The sequence below is a fragment of the Chenopodium quinoa genome, unplaced genomic scaffold, assembly GCF_001683475.1.
Source record: "Chenopodium quinoa cultivar QQ74 unplaced genomic scaffold, ASM168347v1, whole genome shotgun sequence".
NCBI lineage: Eukaryota > Viridiplantae > Streptophyta > Magnoliopsida > Caryophyllales > Amaranthaceae > Chenopodium > Chenopodium quinoa.
In genome coordinates, this window is record NW_018743381.1 from 1 (window position 1) to 19843 (window position 19843).

The 19843-nt window shown below is 36.8% G+C and overlaps 2 protein-coding genes across 2 annotated transcripts; both read right to left on the reverse strand.

Moving 5' to 3' along the window:
* LOC110738207 lies at positions 1-2573 on the reverse strand. The gene is made up of 4 exons (XM_021918575.1): positions 2197-2573; positions 1294-1987; positions 330-474; positions 1-71 (listed from the first exon to the last, which is right to left on the reverse strand). Exons 2-4 carry the CDS (start codon positions 1802-1804, stop codon positions 11-13), a joined length of 717 nt encoding a protein of 238 aa, XP_021774267.1. The 5' UTR covers positions 1805-1987; positions 2197-2573; the 3' UTR covers positions 1-10.
* Positions 2574-12448: 9875 nt separating this feature from the next.
* On the reverse strand, positions 12449-19306 carry LOC110738208 (galactokinase-like). The gene is made up of 13 exons (XM_021918577.1): positions 19073-19306; positions 18813-18997; positions 18385-18431; positions 18094-18188; positions 17869-17951; positions 16775-16843; positions 15923-16108; positions 15487-15621; positions 15034-15168; positions 14170-14240; positions 13816-13893; positions 12784-12925; positions 12449-12685 (listed from the first exon to the last, which is right to left on the reverse strand). Exons 1-13 carry the CDS (start codon positions 19233-19235, stop codon positions 12575-12577), a joined length of 1500 nt encoding a protein of 499 aa, XP_021774269.1. The 5' UTR covers positions 19236-19306; the 3' UTR covers positions 12449-12574.
* Between the last annotated feature and the right edge of the window lie 537 nt (positions 19307-19843).

Sequence of the window (19843 nt, forward strand, 5' to 3'; positions counted from 1 at the left end):
CAAGCTATACTCAGCCCACTGCTCTGCTCGCCTGTTCTCCTCTATTATTCCCAGAAGACTGCTCCACTAATCTGCAATATATTGACTACATGAGAGGAGATTCTAATTGATGACTTACTACATAAGACAAAACATAGAAGCGAGGTATGTTACTCATACTCAGGTACAATGGACATGATCACTACTCCAAGTGGCAGAACTTGACCATATTATGAAATATTTTAAAGATTTGGGTCCAAAATGAAATGTCAAGTACTAGTATTTACACTCAAATTGGAGTATTGAGAATCTAGCACAACCAAAAAAGTATCTGCAGAACTTAATAATACCTATGAGATTCAAAACCGGGTCCGTTATAATAGCTTGCTGATGATATCGGGTTATGCTGAACAGAAATAATGCTACGCTCTGTGACTCCAGATGAGATAGGCGATCCCTGGAAGCTTGCAGCTGAACTAGTCCTAGATGAAATTCCTGCAACATACAAGATATCAAACGATCTTTCAGCTGATTGTTAAGTATACACTTCTAGTCATGGGATCTGGCTAGCTCTAAATTTCATTTGCCCAAAGATCATTGAATTCATAGTAAAACAAATGAACATACAAAACTAACATTTCAACCAAATTTGGAATAGCTTATAACATAATCTCAAAGAATTGAATTCAGGTTATCCAATGAAAGAAAAAGGATGATTTTGAAGAAAAAAGATGATTTAGAAACTCCACCTCTAACAAACAGAAATACCTTCTGCAACTATACCAATAGAAGCCGACAGTTTGATGTATACAAATCCGAAAATGTATTAAATAAACAAGGAATGGAATTAAATCAACATCTTGAAGCCCATTCTCTTCCAAATAGCAGAGGGATCTCAAGCAGAACAGATACTTTTTTAACCTTCAAATAAAAATCTAAAATATAAGAGAACCTTAATTCCCAAGCTTCTTCAATATTATAAGTCAAAAAAAAGCCTAAAGCATGAAACTGTGATCCACAAAGAAATAACAACAATGAAGAAGAGCTTAATGTGTGGTGTATACGAAGTGAGAATCATTAGAACAGAAAGCCTTTTTTTAAAACAAATATTACAATTGCATTGAGTATTTATATGATCGCTAAAGAAGCAACATGAAGAATTAATCAGACCAAAAAATATCTAATGATATAGGAGACAAAATCCACTCATTCTGCTTTGCACGAAAACCAACAGATAGATCTTTCATTAGATTTTCAAGGAACAAAGTTTGGGGAGCAAAAATTTACAGAAACAGAACACGGGTAGAAATTTACCTTGCAAAAGCACAACTAGACAGAACAAAACAGTAAGAAGAGTAGCAAATAGCTGGTTTTTGGGGGAAGAAACCCTTGCTTCTCTCGTCTTCTTCAATGCTTTCATTCGCTCAACCCTTGCACGCTTAAGCCTAGCAAGTTCATGAAGTTCCCTAATCAGCTTCTGATCAGCTGAATCCAAAGACAAACCTCTAGGCGGTCGTGGGGGTTTGGGGGGTTTCTTAGCACTCATCGCCTTTGGTCTCTCCTTAACCACCTTCTCCGGTACTTCCACATTCCTTTCATCTATTACCATTAATTTCACACTCTCCGTGTCTTCCCCGCCACAACTCATAGCAATCGAAGGCGATAACCTCTCTTCAAACTTATTCCCTCCATTACCACTACCCTCAAAATACAATGGTTTCATGTTATTGTTCTCAATTTCTTCACCCACACTATTATCACAAGCTCCCCCCATTTCAAGATCAGCATCAAAATACCCGTCTTTTGAAGTAACATTCTCCATCATAATAATATAAATTTCCAATAACTTATCTCAACCGCAATACAACAGAACTCATTTCCTTACAATTTCCTAATATTTACACACTACCCACAAAATTTCTTCAATTAATTATATATTTTACACAAGATCCAACCCTAATTTCCGTTCCCCCAAATTAAATTTTTGACTCAAATGTTGGAAGCAACCCTGCAATTAGAAGCAAACATTTAAAATTTAAGACACCCAGAATATTGAACAACTATATATTATCCTAAAAAAATTCAATGTGAACAATTAATAAGCACTGAATTAGCTCAAAAACCCAAGTTAAAAATCACATTCTCAATGCTATAAAGAGCAGCAAAGTATCAAATTAATCTAAAAAAATTGAATTAGCGTATAGATTATAAGAATACCTTTTGTGGGGAGCGAAGAAACTGCAGATCCGAAGCTGGCAGTAGCAGCAGAAAACGAGGACAATTAAAGAATTTAAACAAAATAAAAATGAAAAAGAAATAACTTGGATCCTTCGTGAATTAGTGAGAAAATTAGAGAGAGAAAAAAGGGGAAAAATGTAAGAGGATAAGTTTGAATTTGAGAATGAAACCCAGAATTTTAAAAAGTATATACTGTAAAAGAAACTGAGTCTATGTTGTGAGTCACAGCTTTAATTAAAAAAAAACAAAACAAAACAAAACTATTTATAATAAAAAAAATGATAAAAATGAGGGTCAATTTATTGAAAGTAACCCAATTAAAGAGGGAAACCCGGGATTGTCACCGACACCTTATTACAAAGTACAAACCCATTTTATCATCAACTACCAAATGCTTAATTAAGACATTAGAATTGTCTTTCTATCCATTGTTTTCAAAAAAAAAAAAAAGAATTGTCTTTCTATCCATTGAAATTAAGGAATACTAATTTGGATTTAAGTGTTTGTTCAACTGGGTGGGCTAATTTGATTAAGTATTCTACAAAGGGTTCGGGTCAAGTCTGGGTCAATGAATTAAATTTGTTTGTTCGTGGTTGTCTTGTTATGACTCGAATGTTTGGCATAAACATTATGGAGTATTTGAGATTGAATTAGGACATGTTGTTTTTAGTAGAATACATAGCTTGGTTCTTTTGAATATGTCTAGTTAGGTTTTTCTAGTTAAGTTGGTTGAAAAAACCATTAATAAGCTAATTAAATAATGCTTGGTTTTCTATTAAAAAAAAATTGTTTGTTTTCTACAAATGCTTTTTAGCCAAATATTTTCACCATTTTGGCTTTTTTCAGCTTGTAGTAAACTCAACCAAAGTAATTAAGTAACCAATTTGTTAATGTTCTTCTTTTTTTTTAATTATTAATTGTGTATGTGTTAGAAAGCTAATTTATAAGAGTGGCTTTAGGCTAGAAGTATAAAAGTAGGCATGAAAGTAGTAGGTTAGTGACGAGTCTTTTTAAGACGTTTGGCTGTTTATATAATTAGAAAAACATGAAATTTGGCTAGATCGGATTAGTATGAATAATTTATAGCTAGCTCATTAATTAATTGGCACAAACATAAATTTGACAAGATAAAACCCAACCCAAATAAAAGCTCTACTATAAGCTTTGGTAGTTGCTTTTTCATAATTTAAATCATGGTTTTGCCGGTAGTTCATTTCGTGTATTAATAGTCAACATCTACAATGACAAATAACAAATTCAAAGGATCAGTTCATGCTTGTGTCCTTTACAGCTAAATTAAAATTAGTCACATAATAAATTATAGAAAAAACCAATGTGCCTTTTAATTTTATTTTTAGGAAGACTTGATTTTATACCAAGTGAGCAATTAGTTTATACTTATAAGCTACCTAGCCAACTGCCAATTTCGATTTAAAACTAGAATAGGTTGGCCCATAACCGTAATCATTCATCACCACTTAGCTTTTTTTTTTTTTTTTTTTTTTTTTTTTTTTTTTTTTTTTTTTGAGGAGCTCCACTTAGCTCAAAGTACTCCGTATAATATTGAAATTAATAGGAGTAATACTACCTCCGTTAACATTTACTTGCAACTTTAGAATATTTTATGTCTATCAAATAATACCCCAAAGTTGCAAGTAAATGTTAACGGAGGTAATAATATTTTCAGTCTATTTAATTAAAGTCAATAAACAATTAAACAATGGGACTTTTTTTTTTGACGTCATCACACCATGATAACAAGTTTTCCACATAATATCAACCTCTTTTTTCAAGCTATTTTGAAATCGCCTAAATATACATTCGGAATATAATACTACGTAGATTCATTTGAATTTACATTTTTTTTAACAGATTTGAATTTACATTTATATACTACTCAATTAATATTTAATAATAAGTAGGTATGTAAGCTCATTTTTGAGTTCAAGAGCATTGCATCAAGTGAGCATATGGTAATACTAATAGAGTATTACAAAGAAGACATTCTGAGTTACCTTAGAAATTTTATAAGATAACCCTAAAAATAATACTTTGTAATTGTATGAAGTAAAACATTTGAAGTCTGTCTCACATATAAGGCTTCAAATGTTTAAGGCTTCACATACTTTACTTCTTAAGAGTACGTGGATATTTATTTTTAAGGATAAGTTGGTCACTTCACGTATATAATAAACCTAAAATTATTGTTAACTTCTTATTAATGTTGTCCTATGTATGTTATACACTAATACTTAAATAAATCAAAAGTTTTAAAAAGTTAATATTTCTTTTGAGAATGATTGACAATATAGCTCTAACAAATAGCACATAAAGTAAGCTGCAAAGACTCAAAAAGAAAGTCGACAATTGAGTTTTGAATGACCCCACAACCAAATAATAAAGATTCATCTTGTTTGTTTGCTTTACCCCCCCCCCCCCTTTTTTTTTTTTTTTTTTTTTGGCACTGGCTTCTTTGAAATTTTATTACTACGTAGTTTAGTGTTTTGGTGATGTTAGCCCAACTACCCAATATTATCATTATACTTGTACTATCTTTGATGCTAGTGTTAAGATAGATAATGTAATAAAATACAAGTGAATGGAATATATAAGAGTTTGTACATTAATTACTTGTTACAATTATACGAAAACATTTTGTTTAAATAGGTGTAAGTTATGCCAATAGTGGCATCAATCATCGTTATTGAGAAATATTTATGGAAAAAAAACAAAAAATTAGTCATCATATAACTCTATGTGCTAAAGTCTCTAGTATAATCTCTACCGTACTGTATTTTTACAAGTAAACTCTTAATCAGTTTGGTGTCTAGCTAACATACAAAGTATACATTATTATTGGGGCCGGATTCCCTTATTTTCATATTTTCTTTAAAGTTATTGCTTGTCTCGTATATGGTTTTTAAAACTTGAAACACGCATTACGTGCATTAAATCTAGTGGAATATAACGGAACAAGAAAGCAGTTGATAACCAACTTTGAAAGCAAGAGGTTCAGAAAAACAGGCGTAGATGTGGTCATGTGGATCAACAAGAAATTAGCTCCAAAATTTACTCAACAATGTTTTCTTATTATTGTAGTGCAGCTTCTATAAATGTGGGTACTTTTTATGTGGATTTGTTTTGTGGAAACTGGAAAGTAGAGTATAAAATTAGCATCATATGAACAAATAAACTCAGGTGTTTGAGATTTAATCCCTGTATATTCTCCCGGTATTGATGGATCACATTAATGTAATGCACTTCATTGTCTACAGCAAATTTGATTTTTAAATTTTTTTTTTTTTTTATTTACTTCATGTACTTTCTGAAAATTGGGAATAATTAAAGGTCTTTATAATTGACTTTTATTGCTTAAAAAAAAATGACTTTTATTGTTTATGTTCACAAAAGAATAGTACGAGTTTATACTAGCTAGTAACTAGTTATTGCGTACTTCACTCTCATGTAATGTTATCGGAACAAAGTATTCTTTTTTATTAAAAAAATTAATAAAAAAAAATTGTAATATGTACGAAGTATATTTAGAGTTTTATTTTTAAAAAATAATTGTTTATGCATTGTCGACAAGATATATATTACAAGTAGTATTCTTCAAATCTTTGGCCTAAATTTTTTTTTTTAAGGAAATCTTTAGCCTAAATAAGAACATTTTATAAATTATAAAATTTCAAAAAAAATAAATACTACTTCATATATATGGTTAATTTAAAAAAGTAATACAATTTGTTAGTACTGTACTATATAAAGTCAGTTGTATCTAGAAATATAGTGGCCTTGTTTGGCAAATGGCTGTTGGCGGTTGGCTGCTTCACTTGGCTGGTTTGACCAGCTGGAATGTTTGGTCGTTTATAATGACTTTTGAAATTGGTTGTTTAAGCTGACTGTTTATAGAAGTGTTTGGTAAATTAATTGTTGGTTGTTGGCTGTTTATTAGATAATTTGTGGGCCAACAAGCCAAAAGCCAACAAAAAAGCTACTCAAAACAGCTTTTTCATTTTGGCTTAAAAGCCAGTTTTTTCGCTGACTAAAAAGTCAATTACCAAACACATTTTTTGGCTGTTTGACCACCTAAAAAAGCCAAAAGCTAACCAAAAAGCCATTGAAAAACCAATTACCAAACATGGCCAGTATCCTAAGGACTTGATGCACTTAATTAATAATCTAATTTAGTTAGTTTATAACTGATACTTCGTATTTCATAGTAAATGGGAACTAAATGAGAAAACGAGAAGTCCGGAAATACATGTCACAAGATATGTACATTATCTCCCAATTTACAATTTAGTAGTCCCTAGTCCCTACACCACCTTGTGATGTCTCAAAATCACAAAACCCTACTAGGCTACTATATCAACCTTGCCTGTAATGCCATGTAATCGCTTTCATTAGCATGAGCACGAGCACATTAAGCCTCGTGCCACCACCACTCATCGTATACATCTTAATCCCTCAACAAACAACAACTAGAATTAATAGAGTAGCTGAGTGGGGTGATGCTGAGAAACAAATTGACCCAAGATTGACGTTTATTTCACTAAATCATTAACTGAATTTGTATTTCAACTCGGACATTGCATTTAATTCATAACTCGTATGACATGCATTATTAGGAAAAAAAATCTTGCTTGTTTGATCCTTTGTCCTATTGTGTATTGTCCTATAAAGTTGATTGATGGGTTTCGGGTCATATACTCAGAGAGAGCGAGAAAAACAAAGTTGTACTGTTGTGGACTTGTGGGTTCGGATATTTTCGAATTACTACGGAGTCTCCGTATGTATTATTGGTTACTATCTATCAAGTTAATTGAGCTTTAGCTTCTTATTATCACCTGTAGCGGTTCTATATTTAATTACTCCCTCTGTCTCCTTCTGATAATCCCTTTATGGGCATTTTTCATCTGTTCTCAAAAAGTTCAAATTATATTTTGTAATCGTATCTATTCAAATAAAACAATTATAACCGTTACAAACTTAACAGTACTCGTAATATTACACGTGGTCCAACGCTCTAAACCCATGCTATATGTGGAGTCACGCTCCTCAGCTAAAGAAGAAAAAAAAAATCAACATTTGGTGGTCATTGGAAGTATCAAGAACATGAGCAGGTACGGCAGGGGTGAGGAGCCAATATCAAACAAAAAACAGAGGAATGAATCCCCAAATAATTTGCTATCATTTATCCATGCCCATAACGCCAGACTTTTGCCAGCCAAAGCCAAAGCCAAAGGTCACAACGCTCTTCTTAATTTCTATATGCGCTTCATTTATGAGCTTTAATATTCACAGAATCACAGGATACATTATACATATTTAGCAACACTTCAAGCACAGACTAGCATTTATCTTCTCTGATGTTTTTTCATGAAATCTTACTAGTACATTTTAAAGCTTCGTATCTATTTTTAGTAATTTAGTTTGAGGGAGATTTTCTTTTTCTTTTTCTTTTTATTTTTAAAAGAATGATTATACTGAACCGAAACCTCTCACAAACCTTCATCCCCAAAGAGCACCTAGTGAGGTTTAGTACCATAATCTCTAAGTCACTTAGCCAAACCTTTACCATTAAATCAAGTGTTACTTGATGGGGGTCATTATAGATAGACATGCCTACCAATTCTTTGTCTATTTCAAGCTAGTTCTTGTACAAAAAACTAGTTTAGAGGGGGGTATGTCCAATAATAAAGACCCAATCCATCTTCACTTTAATTTTGTTAAGAGTTAAAATTATCATTTAGTCAAAGGTGAAATTTGTTTGATTGCATCGAGATCACTTTCTGAAGATTATACTCCATATAACTGATGAAGATACGAAAATCAGTTCACACGACATAAAATTGCTCACGCCTTATTTTTCTTTATTGTCATTAAATTATACATTTCCTGTAACAGAACAAGAGTGGAGGTTTACTCCACAGATGTAACTGGTGTTCATTTGCTAAGACAAAAAAAACAGGGACTGCGGTAGGCAAAACTAAGGACGTTTTAGGAAACTAAGCTTCCCGAAGAAAATTATTACAAATTTGGTTGCGTGGCAAAAGTATTTACAAAAATAAGCTTCTGGGGTAAACCGCTGCCTCGGGCAGCGTTTTACCCTCTATTTTTTTAAAAAAAAAATTCTGCTACAAAAACGCTGCCCCAGGCAGCGTTTTTATAGTTTGACTTTTTTTTTCCCTCGTTTATTTTTTTTAAAATTAATTAAAAAAAAAAGGCAACAGCATAAAACGCTGCCCCAGGCAGCGTCTTATCTTGTTAATGAAACGCTGCCCTAGGCAGCGTTTATGTTTGGTTGTAAAACCAGAAACTCGAGCTTCGTTTTCAATCACGTTTGCTCTTCATTCCTTCGCCTCCTTCGCAATCCTCTTCCTTCCCTTCCCAAATTTCCTCTTCAATCCTCTTCAACCCAATTTCGTATTACATCCAATTCAAGGTATGGTTAAATATTAGTTGAGTATTTACAAATTGTTCGTTATGTTTGTTGAATTCTTGAATTGTTGGTTAGTGTTGTTGAATTCATGAATTGTTGGTTAGTGTTGTTGAATTGTTGGTTAGTGTTGTTGAATTATTGGTTATTGTTGAATTTCTTGAATTGTTGAATTTCTAGGGTTTATGTTGAATTTTGGGGGTTTTTGTTGAATTTAGGGGTTTAGGGTTGAGTTGATGAATTGTGATTGTTAAATATTAATTTGGATAATGTAGAATTGTTGGTCTTGAAATATTGAAGATGTTAAGTATTTGAATTTATAGAATTATTGCTTGTTAATGGTGACCTAGTGATGCTTAGTTGTTCCAAAGTGGTTAGTTGGATGTGATTTAGAGATGGATTAGTGTGTTTTAGTGTAATGTGTTTTGGTTGTTGTGTAGAATATGGCCGCACAGAATGTAGTTTTGTTGTGCCGGTGGGGAGGTGAATTTTTGTTTGACGGACCTCGTGTCGAGTATAATGGTGGAAATATGGAACCACTGACACTTGAACCGAACATGACCTTCAGTGATTTCATGAACGAGGTTCATAGTAGCGTTAGTTCAAACCCGGGTAGTGTTGAACTAAACATTAAAATGAGGTTTGAGACCGGGAATGGGGTTCAAGTGTTACCTGTGTCCTCGAATAAGCATTTGAAAGCTTTAAGGAGCGTTGTAGCGTTGAAGGGTGTTCCCACCGAGATTTATGTGGAGATGGTGCCTATTTGTACCCAACAAAATGCTTGTTAAATCATATTTGTGTTTAATCTATACCGTAGTCAGTGAACAGATACCATGGACAGAGAGGTGCATTTGCCCGGACCGCTTGACCCTTCCGTGCTTACACTCCAGGCCACGCACCGGAGCACTGCCGTATGGGATCAATCGGTAACATTTACTTCCTATGCCAACATACTTAAGAATGCTCCTTGAAATTATCGTTTTACACTTACGTTTATGTATTTCATTTGCAGGTTGATCCCGCGAAGCCGCTTGTTTGCAGGCACCACACAGCCAGAGTAATGGTGGGGTGGGCCGTCGAGGCACGCGTCCTAGAGTACATCGAGCTCGCTGGTTTTGGAGGAATTCACCGGATGGCCTTCAGGGCCATCGACCGAGCGCTTGTGACTGCGCTCGCGGAGAGGTGGAGACAAGAGACCCACTCCTTCCACCTTCCTGTAGGGGAGGCGACTGTGACCCTGCGTGACGTCGCGATACTTACGCGGCTTCCTATACACGGGACTCCAGTGACAGGACGCCCGTTAGTCGATCCTGTAGGACTTGTAGTTCGAGTTCTTGGGGTTCAGCCTGCTCCCGAAGATATCCGGGGAACTGGGTTGAGGATAGGTTGGCTACGAGAGACCTTTGGCGAGCTTCATCACGGTGCTGATGACGCCGCCGTTCAGAGACACGCCCGAGCTTACTTGTTCTTCTTGGTCGCTGGCGTGTTGTTCGGCAACAAGAGCGGCAGCCACCTCCAGCTCCTACACCTGCAGTTGTTAGACAACGACTGGGACCATATCCGTTCGTACAGCTGGGGTAGTGCTTGTTTGGCGATACTGTATCGCCATCTATGTCGAGCGTCCCACCGTGGTGCAATCGAGATCGGAGGTCCTTTGGTCGTCCTTCAGGTAACTCACCAATTAGTGTAATAGTTTAATAGATGAATAGTAAACACTTACGTTTTAATTCGTGTAACAGTTCTGGTCTTGGGAGCATCTCCACGTCGGGCGGCCAGGTAGGCCAGTCAGGCATCGACCGGGGGAACTGGATCAAGACGAGCAGTACGAGGCGTACGACGCTCCCCCTCTTCCTACACCTGACGAGGCATACGGATGCAGGTGGGTTGCCCCTAGACTCACACTTTCCCATGCGGCGAGGAGTCTACCGTACTTCCGAGACGCCTTCGATCGACTTACTGAGGACCAGGTATTTCTTCACTTGTACTCATTATTCTACTGTCTGATGTGTTTAGCGTTCACTGACGTTTTTTTGATGTGTATGTGCAGGTGACATGGGATCCGTACCTTCCTGAGTTAGTGGAGGCCATGCCTGGTCATTTGCTGGAGCATGAGGCAGAGTGGCGTGCTCGGACCCCGGTGATCTGTTTTGAGGTTGTGGAGAGTCACCTCCCTGACCGGGTCTTGCGGCAATATGGGATACGTCAGCCGGTCCCTCAGCCATGTGACACCAGCACTCGTTTGCACAGGGTTGACCGACGAGGAAAGGCAGAGACGGATTGGTCGGTGGAGCATCGTGCGTACGTAGAGCTCTGGCATCGCCGACTGGAGTTCGTTGTGGGCGGTGTACCGATGCAGGGCGTCCTCCAGCCTCACGATCCGTACATGGTCTGGTACCAGCGGATTACCCGGCGTTTCATCAACCCCAGCTACACACCTCCCTCCACCCATTACCATCCAGCATATGACGTGATTTATGGATATGTGAGTTTCACTTCCAACCGATTAATTTTCATCTCTTTTTAGGTTTCTATGCATAACTGATCAATGATTATTGCAGGCGGGAGACATGACATCGATGGTTGACGCGTTGTCCCTTAGCCTGGCTGACGGGCCCACCGGGAACGAGGTCCAGCGGGTTCGGGATATGGGCATGGCCAGCTTGCGTCGATATGGACACGACTACCTCGTCCCCCAACGGGACACGTATGATGGCCACTCGATGCATTCGCAGTTCGAGCTCGGACAGAGTAGTTGTGGAGGTGATTTTACGACGCCGACATTCTCAGAGGACTACACCTTCCACAGCACTGCGCCGTCCGGCTCCCAGGAGGTGCCAGATACCAGCCAGCTGACTCCCCCGCCGCCTCTAGACCCATTCACCACCATTACTCATTACAGGCGGCGGCGTGTCAGACAGAGGGCCGAGCAACCTGACCTAGATCAATTGCCCCGGATAGATGAATCGGGATAGTGTTAGCTTAGTTATTTCATGTAGTAAAATTTTTGTATAGATTAGGTATATAACATTTACATTTCTAATATAATAAATGTTTTTCGGTCAACATTTGTGTGTTATGTTCTTTGTTTCCCAATATGTTTTGATTTATGTATATATTGACTTGTCAACGGTGGTGGTGGAAGGTAGTGGTGTGAGGTGGAAGGTTGTTGGAGGTGGTGGTGGTGGAAGGTTGTTGGAGGTGGTGGTGGTGGTGGGAGGTCGGGGTGGAAGGTGGTGGACGGCGGTGGAGGAAGGTGGTGGAAGGCGGTGGAAGGCGGTGGTGGAAGGTGATGGTTGGAGGTGGTGGTGGAAGGTGGTGGAGGTGATGGTTGGAGGTGGTGGAGGGCGGTGGTGGAAAGGGGTTGGAGGTGGTGGAAGGTGGTGGTAGTGGTGGAAGGCGGTGGTGGTGGAGGGCGGTAGTGGAAAGGGGTTGGAGGTGGTGGAAGGAGGTTGGGGGTGGTGTTGGAAGGATTTTGAGGGTTGGGGCAAGAAACTGGTTTGGTGCTGCCAACCAGGTAAAACGCTGCCTGGGGCAGCGTTTTACCTGTAAACATATACAGATAAAACGCTGCCTGGGGCAACGTCTTATGTTTAAGCATAAGACGCTGCCTGGGGCAGCGTTTTATGCTGTTGCCTTTTTTTTAATTAATTTTTAAAAAAAATAAACGAGGGAAAAAAAAAAAGTCAAACTATAAAAACGCTGCCTGGGGCAGCGTTTTTGTAGCAGAATTTTTTTTAAAAAAAAATAGAGGGTAAAACGCTGCCCGAGGCAGCGGTTTACCCCAGAAGCTTATTTTTGTAAATACTTTTGCCACGCAACCAAATTTGTAATTATTTTCTTCGGGAAGCTTAGTTTCCTAAAACGTCCCAAAACTAAACTTGGCTGTGCAAAGATGAACAGGCAGCAATGGACAATCTAAAACTTAAAGATGGCAGCACCACTAGATGGCTTTGAGGCAAAAACATAGAGACCAAGGTCATTGTTACCGATCACCCCCTTGTCAATCCTCGATTGGTAGAAGTGCTCCTGATAGAGACACACAAAATGGGTCAGATAATTCTTCTTATATTCGGGTTGCACACTTCAAAACTCTATTAAATCCTGAGGTGTTTAGTTGAACTTACTTTCAAATCAAGGATAAAATGTGGCACTGTACTTTCCTTTACCAAAGAAACTGTGCAGCCACCCCATCCGGCACCTGTAAGCCTTGAACCAAGAGCACCTTTGTCGCGAGCAACTTTCACAAGTTCTTCTAACTCAGGACAGCTATATTACAAGTCACCCATTCACCACCAAGAAACAAAATCTCAGTTAATCAAGAAGCGCCAAAGAAAAAGTGATATAATAAAGTATGTTCCAATTTCTAACATCTGCATTACATACATTCCACCCTGTCTGCAACTAGTAAGCAAAGGATCCTACATATACTGCCACACTACATAAAGAAACTGGAGGGTGAAGGGCATTACATTCCACTCCTCCAGCAGTAGAAATCAAAAGGACCTATATATTGCTATAGGAAAAACTGAAGGCGAAATAAACACCCAAGCGCAAATCAAGTGGCCAGTAACAGCAGACAAATCCAACCGATTAACCACCAGAGCTCCACTTTGAAGCACAATTGCTGTCAAAACATCGAAATGGCCAAGGGAATTACTCATTCCAATTGCCTTAAGCAGTCAAAGTTGCAATTCAGGCATGTGTATCTTGTTTGTAAAGCACAGAACGGTGGATAGCCCCCCATCGGCCCCATGTAAGATGGACCTATATGATCAGTATTCCTCATGCCCTGCCACTCCCTTACTCTAACCCTTAGACCATTTAAAATTAACAGTACAATTAATGTGTTCTATTGATCAACTTAAGTGAAGCAGGACTGCAGGAGACCACGAGCAAGTGATATAACATTATGCTATAGTTAGTCACAATACAGGTTTTGCTACAATTCTCCTTCATTCCTCACAAATCTCATCATATTCAGGACACTCACAAGTCCCGAAAAATATTGCTTAAATTCATAAATAAAAGTTAAGCACTCAAACACTCTCAGGTCGACCTAAAACAGCCAGACACATGTAGTTTCGTACACAGGAAGACTTCATCAAATAATTAAATTGAACTCAAATTAGCATCACTAGTGGTTAATGCCTCTATACCTGCATTCATAGAGAACACTGCAGCTATAATGACTCTCATTCATAAGGTCACCAAGCTTCTTAAGCATATCCTCCTCACTGCAAAGACAAGTTGTAGAATATAAGTATACAAAAGACTATTTATACACGGTACGTAAAATTTTAATCTCAGCTACTACAGATAATTGTCAAATATTTGTTTCAAACTACTGGGTACAACAGCTATGTGACTCTCCATGTGTTTAGTCAATAACTCACTGCATATGACAGTCTCCAGCAGAATGAAAGGGTAATAGGGTCCAGCATGATATTTAAAAGATACACGACAGGGGAAAAGGATCCAAATGCTCAGCCAAAAGCTAAATTTCAACTTACCTCAAATCTGAGGACACTGTATCCTTGAAAGCATGTACCCTCTTGGCTTCAGAATACACATGAGCAGCCCTCTGGAGAAAGATGATTTGGCATTAGGCATAATTTAGGGGAAAAAATAACTAATTTTCTACCACAGTGGTGACTGGTGTGCAAGCATACAACACAGCAGATGGATCAAAGAATCATAAAATAATCCATCAGTGAAACACTCTAGCCTTAACATCAATGTAAAGTTTATCTAAAACCATCTGAAAAAAAAAAAAAATACCTTCAGAGAAATAGCAAAAGAAAAATTCACAATTTAGAAATATTACCATGATGACTTGAAAAAGATCCGAGGAGGAAAAAAAAAAGGGGGTGGGGGAAGGGAAAGAAAAGGAAAGAGAAGAGAGTGTTCCAAGAACAACTAATGAAAAAAAAAAAAAAAAGAAGCAGGGACATAAAGACAAAAAAATTCCACTCTTTCATTATAAATTGGCAGCTAGAGCAGATTGCACAATACAATACAATTGCAGTGTATATAGTGGATGAGATATAAAGTATCAAATTTCCAAATTGAGAAGACGCCCTTGATGAAAATTGAAACATTTTGAAAAAGGAAAAGAAGTGTACTAAATAGTGACATTGTCAAACACCTATTCCCAGAGTCTGATAACATGCAGCAACTACAGAGTTGCATCTTTATATGTTTTTGAGTGCATAACAACCAGCTATATACAAATTAGGATCTACAATAGCCAAAGATAAAATCAACAGATGTCTGGTAACTATGACACAATCAGGATTCATGAAAGCAAACATAGTTGCAAGGGTCTAAATTAAATTAACAATCACCAGACATAGTGTTGGGCCGTAGTATTATACCTGATGCAGCTTATAGTGTTTGGCTGCCTTCAAAACATCCAAAGAAGTTGGGGAGTCGCTAAAGATTGATTGCAGACTCTCATTAGTAATCTTCTCAATGTCTTCAGCAGTATATGGTTCCTCTTTAAGATTCTCCTGGAAAAATAGGGAAGGTTTGCATCGTCAAAATAGTGGTAAAAAAGGATTGATTACGCCTAGTCAAATTTCAGAATTAACTAAACAGTTGGTGATTGATAGTGCAGCACAATATGAGCACTTTGTTAAATAATATTATCGTATAACGTGACACCAACTTTCCCTAAATAAAATTCTCTCCACACCCAACACATTCTAATTAAAGGTTTCATAGCATAATCCATTACTCGGTTCCTAAAATAACAGAAAACAGCTAAACCGTGGATGATGCTATAGGTACAAAGAGACAACTACTATTAATAAGGTATGCAGGGGTACCTGGACAGCTAGTACAGGATCAGTGGATCCACGAGTGCCAGCGAAGGACATACAGAGGCCCTCAACATCAGAAAGTGTTTTGACATTGTATGCTGCCTCTTTTGGTTTCATTCCAAGCTTAATACCCAACACAATCTGCAGAAGTCAAACAAGCAAACTTTAACGCAAAACTCAAACATCAACAGTATTGCATCAAACACACATATAGTCATATCAACCCTAAATTTTTAATCAATAAGCTGCTTAACACATTCTTTAATAATCTTCAGCTTAGTCGGCAGCAAAATTATCGGAAGAAAAACAATGTCACAAATTTTGATTTTCTCCTGTCTCATCATAACTGCCTAATAGAACTTAGAACTCATGTAGAATGAATGATTTTGTAACCATCAAAATTTTTATTCAAAGCGTTAAGACAAGTTGAATATAAACTCACTGCAGCAAGTCTGCATTCAACCACACGATTGTTGTAATTTGTGGCAGCAGTGACAGCTTTCTGAGACTCTGCCAATGAATGTGCTATAACAAATGATCCCCCAGCTGGAAGTTTTACGTCAGTTGCACGAATAGGATTGAAATCTATCAACTCCGCGAATCCAGTCTGGGCCATGACAGAAATTGCCTAGCAAAAACACGCTTAAATCAATTGATAAATAGAATAATCTCAACATTGATTGATCTAAAGCCTTGAATGAGCAATCAGATGCCAAACCAGGTCAAAGAAGTTAGGTGGGGTCTTTTCATATTATGCAGTAATATTTTTTATAGGGAGCTCTTTATAGATCCAAAAATGAGCAATCAGATGCCAAACCAGATCAAGAGCATATTGATCTAAAGCCTTGAATCAGTATGGAACCCTAATAGTTGAGTATCAAGAGAAGTTCAGGTAAACGCCTGGAACGATACGAGTTGAGAAGAAAACAGAGAATGTGAACTGTAGTATAGTTTAGACAGAGACATAAAAATCTATGAAAGCAATGAGCGGGTAAGATTATAGTATATAATTTCCAACATGAAGAAAATACGAAAGTATATTTGTAAATTGTAAGTCTTGAGCCTACAAAGTTCAACATTTGAATATTAGGAGTAGCTATTTAGCAAGAAGTGGTCTCAAAAACTTCTAAAGACAAGATAACTCCACAGAAAAATAATTCAACAACATTGACAAACTGCATGTAGTTTGTGAATATTTCAGTAAATATTCGTTGTACTCCAGAACTTATTGTTCCCAGTGAAGTCTTTCATTTTACTCAAAATCCTTTAAATATATAACAATATGCTGTCTAACCTGATCCATTCCACCAGACTGTGTCCCTATGTGCCGCTCACATTCACAAGTGAGTTGTGCAATTTCTTTCTGCAAAAAAGGGAATGAAATTTGAAAAAAGAAATTATATTAGAAAATTAAAATCTAGATTGCAACCAAGACATATATAGACAGTAAACTACACATGACTATAGTATATAAGCTGTTACTGTACAGTCTGTTACAGCCTTTTGTTCCATCCGATATAAATTGTGCAAGACCAGTCCAATATATAATGCTTTCATCATGCAGAAGCAAGTTCAAGTAGCATAACAGAATTTTATAATCGAAAGTAAAGTTGTAGGTCATGTTGTTGTTAGACCATCCCCAATGGTAAGACTTGAGAGAGTTTCTTAAGAGAGAATTTTTTGCGAAGGATACCAATAAGTTGGTATCTAAACTTAGCAACTCTAAATGAAAGTTGCTAAGTTTAGATACTCAACTTTGAGTCTTATTTGACAAAAAGTTTGGGCCCCCTTATCAATATATAATATATTTTGTAATTTATTTAGGTGTTTTTTTTTTTTGAAAAAACTTACAATATGAATTTGGTGGGCCATAAATTGAAAGTGATGTTAGCATATTTTAGAGTGTCTCACCATTGGGAAATTAGCATTCACATGAGTTGCTAAATAGAGAAGTAGGTTGGGTATCACCATTGGAGGTAAAAAAACAACTCATTTTGTATTTCAATACTCAAAATTGAGTCTCACCATTGGAGATGGTCTTAAAAGCTTTCCCCAAATCAGTAACAATTAATAAAATAATACCAGCGTTATAAGATAGGCCTTAAAGTGATCTCAGAGAGCTCTAAGACATAGATACAGTCTGACTTGAGAAGAAGATAGCCCTTAAAATTTCCACTTAATAGATCATCCATATGGAAAGAAAAGCAATCTGTCCTCTTGGGAGTCTTGGATCATTTCAAGCAAGTTTGTGATAAAGTAATTTCCAAGCTTAGAACAGTATTAGAAAATGCAATTATTTTCTTCCAATTAATGAAATGGATTTTGGAAAGCAACTAAGGTGAAAATCAGCGAGCAGTAGAATTAACTACTACAAAGAGCTATAAATACCTTAGGGAAGTTAACCCCAAAAGCAGCCATTATAGCAATTGTAGAAGAGCAAACAAAAGCTGCCGAACTTGACAATCCAGAACCTAAGTGAAAAAGGAATCGCAAATACAATTCAGAATGAGCACTGCCCTAATCAGATCATTATAAAAATAGTTTTTCTTTCCCATGCTAATCAGAACAATTGTGACAATATTAGTGAAAAAGAAAGAAAGAAAGAAAATATACCAGTTGGCACTGTTCCATCTACAAGGATATCCAGGCCTACAGGTTCACCAACATTTACACCTTTTGATTTGGCATATTCATGGTAGCCTTTATATCTGCATATATTACAAAAAAGTCTAATAATAAAAAAATTATAGCAGCATAAACTTTGGAAGACTAAAAATCCGTTCTGAGCTGATTGATTGATTAAAAAATAAAATGAAAATGCATCAGCAGTTAGCAATATAATCTTAAAAAAAAAAAAAAAAAAAAAAAAAAAAAAAAAAAAAAAAAAAAAACTACGATTCTTACCCACAGATGAAATAATGACCCCATTTGAGATTCTTCAAGTCAAGTTCCTGCATAACATAATAGATTAAAATTAATTATGACGTCTGCGACTTGTACCAAGAACAATATTCTGGTCATAGCAGTAAACTATAGGAAAACAAGTTATAACAGAAACAGAGTTAATCAAACATCTCAGCTTAATATTGTGTCCTGAAATAACTTAATATGAGTATGCACAATTGCTAGTCATGTGTCCATAATAGTCTTCTGTTCGAGAATAAAAGACACATTGTCCCAACCCCAAGTAACCTATCTATAATTATACCCCTCTCCATTACTCCATCTAAATAGAATTATGCTAAGGGAGTACTGTATTCCCTCATAAATTATCCAGTACACATTGAATATTTATTATCATAAAATAAAAACGAGAGATGATTAAAATAAACCTGATTGGGATCAGCAGGATAAGTACACATTGAATATTTATTATCATCGAGATTCGCAATTCGAAGCAGTTTCTCCTCATCTTCGGCCCTCTTTCGAATCGCAACTATTGTATCTTGTCTAATCGCCATCGGCAACACCGAATACCCCTCATAATCTATGTGCTCTCCGATCAAATTAACTCTCCCTAATCCCCAAAAAACCAATCAAATTAGCATAAGTTAAGGAGAGAGAAAATTGAAAATATATAAAATTATAAAACCTGGAGATCGCGCGAAGATTTCAGGAGGATGAGAGAACAATTGTTGGAATTTTGATTTCATTTTGTCAAAACGAAGCCTTGCTTCTTCGAGAAGCGAACCATCGCCATAAACGGGTTCTAGAGAGGTATAGATTGGTACTGGTTCATCTTCGTGCTTCGCCATTGTTTTTGAATTGACTGTTGAGAAAGAGGAGGAGGAATAATTTGGTAAATAACTCACAGAAAATTAATTGTAATAATTAATAAAAGTATAAAACCCTGTCATGTGACTCACCTAATAATTTTATTAGGTGTTTGGTTTGAGGGATAGAAATAAGAAGGATAGGGAAGGAGGATAAAGATAGGGAATTGATAGGTGGGACAAAGATAATTAATCTTTATCCTCAACTGCTATTTGTCGCTCCCAATTTACCAGATAACGCTCCTTTTTTTACTTGAATGGACCACTATGTTCTTTATGCAATTTGTGTTATAAAAAGGACCTTGTTTCCCATTTGGACACCATACATGAAACGGTCCCCTCACTTCACGACATTGTTGTCCCGAGCCTCCCAAAATCAGTCCCCACGGCCTTGCAACCAAATCGGTCCCCACGACCACCTAAATGTTCTATTTTTAAAAATCGTGAAATTTTCCGACGGGTCTTGGGTCATGGACGACGAGTGGAACATACGTACGCCGGAGAATGCGTCGGATCATTCTGTAAGTTTTTTTTTTTATTTTCGGTAATTAGGACATCCGCCTAAAATTTCCGGATGTCCTAGGTACATC

Excerpts from the sequence above, each read along its gene's own strand:
- LOC110738207 (XM_021918575.1), bottom strand. The coding sequence starts at position 1,804 with ATGATGGAGAATGTTACTTCAAAAGACGGGTATTTTGATGCTGATCTT. Across the intron at positions 475-1,293 it reads TCTAGTTGTGCTTTTGCAAG|GAATTTCATCTAGGACTAGT; the intron begins GTAAATTTCTAC and ends TGTATGTTGCAG. Across the intron at positions 72-329 it reads CCCGGTTTTGAATCTCATAG|ATTAGTGGAGCAGTCTTCTG; the intron begins GTATTATTAAGT and ends AATATATTGCAG.
- LOC110738208 (XM_021918577.1), bottom strand. The coding sequence starts at position 19,235 with ATGGCGAAGCACGAAGATGAACCAGTACCAATCTATACCTCTCTAGAA. Across the intron at positions 18,432-18,812 it reads ATCCTGCTGATCCCAATCAG|GAACTTGACTTGAAGAATCT; the intron begins GTTTATTTTAAT and ends TATGTTATGCAG. Across the intron at positions 17,952-18,093 it reads AGATGGAACAGTGCCAACTG|GTTCTGGATTGTCAAGTTCG; the intron begins GTATATTTTCTT and ends TTTTTCACTTAG.